At 52.8% G+C, this 4,588-nt stretch overlaps 1 protein-coding gene across 3 annotated transcripts in view; it reads left to right on the forward strand.

The window, feature by feature from the left end:
- MTMR14 (myotubularin related protein 14) overlaps positions 1–4,588 on the forward strand; it is a 43,678-nt gene that overhangs the window by 38,356 nt on the left and 734 nt on the right. The window contains exon 18 of one of the 3 annotated variants that reach the window (XM_007451518.1): positions 1,534–1,689. The exons of the other annotated variants lie outside the window; for them this stretch is intronic. Coding sequence (XP_007451580.1) covers positions 1,534–1,689 — 156 coding nt within the window. The remainder of the gene's footprint in view (positions 1–1,533; positions 1,690–4,588) is intronic. 3 annotated transcript variants of the gene reach the window in all.

Consider the following 4,588-nt stretch of genomic DNA (forward strand, 5'->3'; position numbering starts at 1 on the left):
AAAAAAAAAAAAAAAAAAAAAGAAGGAGATGATTTGGCCAGAGCTGCACTCAGCTTGGCAACTACTTGAGGATAAGGCTGGCCTGGGGACCCATGGGGACTGTCACCTCAGTCTAGGAGCCCTTGACTCCAGCTAACTGGGTGGGCCAAGGTCAATTAATTTTTCAGTTTCCCACCCCCTGTACCACTATTCATGCTTCTGCTCTGTTTCTGGGTCCCTACAGGAGCACCTTCTGCTATTCTTGAATTAAAGAACAAAGGGTCAAGCATCAAAGATGATGCACCTCTGGGGATTGGGACCTGGGGTAGTAGCTGATGGAAGGGCCTTGTTTGATGTTTCCCTGTCTCCTCCCTTCCTCCCCCACCAGCTGGGCTACTGTCCAGAGACAGCAGAGAAGGCTGGGCTGTGAGTGGGGAGGTGGTGGTAGATTCCCAATACAGCTTTCCTCTCCCCGCACTCCCCAAACTTCTGCTTGAAAAAGGCCTGATGAAGTTGTCAAGTTGGCTGCCTGATTCATTCCTTCCTTCTGGGCATAGCCAGTGAGTTTGCTGGGTTGATGCTTGTGAATATGAACTTTGGCTCCTGGAAGGTGGTGCAGAGGAAGAGGGCGGGGCTCAGGGCTCCCATCACCTTCCTCTTCCATCTAGGTCACCGCCCTCACCGTCCCCAAGAGGCTTGTTCTCCCATCTCTACCATAGGACCTCAGTGGTCCGGGTTCTGCATTGCCACCCTGCCAATCTGCATGCCAGGGAGTGTGGGGTGATCCTGCCTCCCTGGTTCCTGGGGCATTCAGCCTTGCTCCCCTCCTTTTGGTGCTGTTGAGATTTGACTTGCTTTGTCAGCCAGAGCAGGCATGCCCTGATCCCAGGCTTTGGTTGCTGGCTCACCTTTGTCACCATGCTTTGCTCTTGTTCTGTTGCTCCTGTAAGTCTTTGCATGATGCATTGTCCTCACAGCTGAGCCTGCCTTATGGTCTTTTTTTTTTAATAAATTTATTTTATTTTATTTATTTACTTTTGGCTGCGTTGGGTCTTTGTTGCTGTGCGTGGGCTTTCTCTAGTTGCAGCGAGCGGGGGCTACTCTTCACTGCGGTGCTCGGGCTTCTTATTGCAGTGGCCTCTCTCGCCATGGAGCACAGGCCCCAGGCACGCAGGCCCAGCAGCTGTGGCTCGTGGGCTCCAGAGCTCAGGCTCAGCAGCTGCGGTGCGTGGGCCCAGCTGCTCCGTGGGATGTGGGATCCTCCCAGACCAGGGCTCGAACCCGTGTCTCCTGCATTGGCAGGCAGATTCTTAACCACTGCGCCACCAGGGAAGTCCCTGCCTTGTGGTTTTTACTCTTCTTTCTTGGTCATAACCTGTCCAGCTGTTTTTGTACTTTTGGAGAAAATGGTTGACTTTACAGATGCTCTACCAACAGACCCTTGTGTCCTGGTCCCAGGGCCACCATAGCCTCCCCGCCCCACTCCTCCAGGGCCTCCCCTGTCAGGCATATGACTGACTACATCATCTCCCCTCTCTCTCCTCTCTGCCCCAGATCAGTGGACCATCCCCTGCCCGGATCCTCTCTCTCCACAGACTTTGGCAGCTGGCAGATGGTAACAGGCTGTGGCAGTATTCAGGAACGGGCTGTCCTGCACACAGACTCCTCTCTCCCTTTCAGCTTCCCGGATGAGCTCCCTAACAATTGTCTGTAAGTGTCTTGCTTGAGAAGACAGGATGCCCCCCCCCGCCCCCGCCCCGTATCAAAAGCTGGTGAGCCACTGAGTGCTGGCTAGGAATGAGGCAGCAGCAGGCCCCAGGGAGCTGGCCTGGGCTCCCTGCCCCTCCCGAGTGCCTCAGTTAAGTATACCTCACTGCTCCTGGACCCTGAGGTATGAAGGGGGCCTGATGGACTGCTCAGGAAGTGCATTGGAGTGTGTTCACTCTCCCCGGCCTCTAAAACCCATCCATGGGTCTCTTGGGGCACACACCCTTAGGGAAAGCTGGCTGGACTGTAGCTATAAAAGATTCTATTTCTGTCCAAGCCTTTGCCTGACATGAGAACCCTTTGAAAGCAGAACAGTGGAGTAGTGAAAGTAGGTGTATGGTGGAGACCAGAGCCAGAACGGAGCTGGGTTAGCCCAAGGGCTGTGCTCCCAAGCAGAACCGAGGGTTCCTTGCTGTCCCCTCCCTGCTCCTGTCATCTGTTTTTGTCTCTGGTCAGGAAAGAAAATTGGACAGGGATGCCCGTCCAAAGCCCAAGCCTGTAAAATCCTCTCCCTTCAAAGCTCCAATGCTGGACTTCCAGTTCTAGCAGAGCAGCTGCCTTTCTGGCTGCCGCCTGCCCCCTGCCCCCTGCCTGCGCTGCTGTTTCACGGATGTCAGGCGGGGAGAGCCTCCGGTGGCCTGGGGAACAGGATCTGCTTCTGGTCTGTGGCTGCCTAAGAGCCTTCACCTCCCCACCGGGTGCTGGGTGTTCATCACCACCACCAGAATCCAGTTCATACCCTCCAGTGCTGACAGGTTGGAGGCAAGTTGCCCTTGGGAGTTGAGAAGGATTCATGCTGAGGGCAAGCAGAGGCCAGACCTTGGGATTCCTAGATGGTGCTCACAGGCCCTGGCTGGCCCCGCAGCTAGGGAGTAGCCCAAGGACTTTAGAGGCCACTAGGGCCTGGTACAGCCTCCTCTATAGCCAGGCCCTTAAGCCAGAAACAAGATCTCTTAGATTTTTGAGGATTAAAGAAATAGTTGTCTGCACCTTTCTGTAGGCTCTTCCTACTTCAACCGGAGAGCCTAAGAGCCATCTCTGGAGCAAGCAGACATCTCTGCCCCTGCTTAATAGCACCCCTCACTTACCTGGTATTAGCCACTGAAACGGGCAGCTCTAGCCCCAGATCCTACAATGTATGCCTTGGGTAGCTCTCTGTGCTCCCAGCCAACCCTCAGGTTAGGGGTGGTTCCCAGAGGAGGGCTAGGTTCTCCGTGATCCCATGGCCTCCAACATTGCAGGATGGGCCTGGGGTCAGGATTGATTCCTGGTGAGGTCACATAGTATGTGGGTTCACTGCTTTGGCTTTGGTGTCAGAGAAATTTAATCCAAATCCTAGCTGTTATGTTTACTAGCTCTGGGGACTTCCCTGGCGGTCCAGTGGTTAAGACTCTGCACTTACACTTCAGGGGGGTACGGGTTCGATCCCTGGTTGGGGAACTAAGATCCCGCATGCCACATGGCCCAAAAAACAAAAAAACAAAAAAAACAATATGTTTACCAGCTCTGTCTTGGGATATCAGCCTTGACTTCTCTGAGCCTGCTAGCTCATCTCTTGAGAGGGAATGGCACTATGGTAGCTCCAGTCTCTGCCTGCCATATGTCCTCAAGCGGATCACATACCCTCTCTGGGCTCCAGTTATCTTGTTTCTAAATAGGTTGTGATCTCTCCCCTTTCTGCCTCCTAAAAATAGGGGGCAATGAGAATGCATACATATGGACCTTTAGATATTCCCTGTGAATATGAACGACTATCTGTATTTCTCCTGGTTATATGCTCTCAGGAAAAGCTAAAGAAGCACACATGGTCTCCAGCCTATGTAAAACCTAATTAGGAAGTAAAATCTGGGGCCACGTATCTCCCCCACGTGCCAAGAGAGACCTCGGAGTTGTTCATGGTATTGCAGGAATCCAGTATCAGCCCCATTTTCTTAGTGCTGCTGCTAGAGCGATTTGACTTTCCTTCGCCCTACAACCTGCTTCTGCTGCTGCTGCTTCTCTCACTCTCACTCTCACTCTCTCACTCTCACTCTCACTCTCACTCTCTCACTCTCTCTCACACACACCACCCCCACTCCCACCAATCTGTTTTCCCTGGGTCTGTTCTCCCCATACTTACCCCTGGACACTCACTTATCCTCATATCTCCATGTGCTACCCCAGGCCCTAGGTGCAAGTCATTTGGGCTTGGGAACTGGGGATATTGCTGCTGCTTCTAACAAATTTGCAGGAGGGGTTACCCAGTGATTGGTCTCTTAGGGGAAATTTTGTAGTGAGTGAGTGGTCAGGGCTGGTCTTTGTGCTTAGGTGGATGGGAACGTGAGGGCTCATCTCGTGTGGGTCTGTGACCTTTCCTCTAATTCTTTGCTCTCCTACCCCTAGACTTCAGAGGTTGAGTCCAGAGGTTGGGCGTGGCTGGTATCTCAGGCCTTTTCTATTTAAGATTCTTCAAGTCATCAAACAGCCTTATGTGGAATTCACACTTGTTCCTGCTTCTTGACTTGTGATAAGTGCCTGTAGAGGCCAGGGAAGGAAAAGCAGATAGAATGAGAAAAGAAGTCCTGCTGGAAAAGCCAGCACCTTCCTAGCTGTTTACCTGGGGACTGCAGTGACTGAAGGTGAGGACTCTGGCCTCTCCAGGTGGGAACAGCAGCCTGAGAGCTGAGAGAGAGTTTAAGAGAGGAACAGGGCCAAACATTTGGGGCCTGAACCACAAGGGTAGTATGGCCACGGGGCAGATGCTGGCCTTCTACTGAGGAGTGCAGAAGGATAGGCAGTGTGGCGTTGGGATGAGAATGTTGGATCCTGCTCCAGGGTAATGCATTAATTCTCTCTCTTTCCC

The sequence above is a fragment of the Lipotes vexillifer genome, unplaced genomic scaffold, assembly GCF_000442215.2.
Source record: "Lipotes vexillifer unplaced genomic scaffold, Lipotes_vexillifer_v1.1 scaffold261, whole genome shotgun sequence".
NCBI classification, from domain to species: domain Eukaryota; kingdom Metazoa; phylum Chordata; class Mammalia; order Artiodactyla; family Lipotidae; genus Lipotes; species Lipotes vexillifer.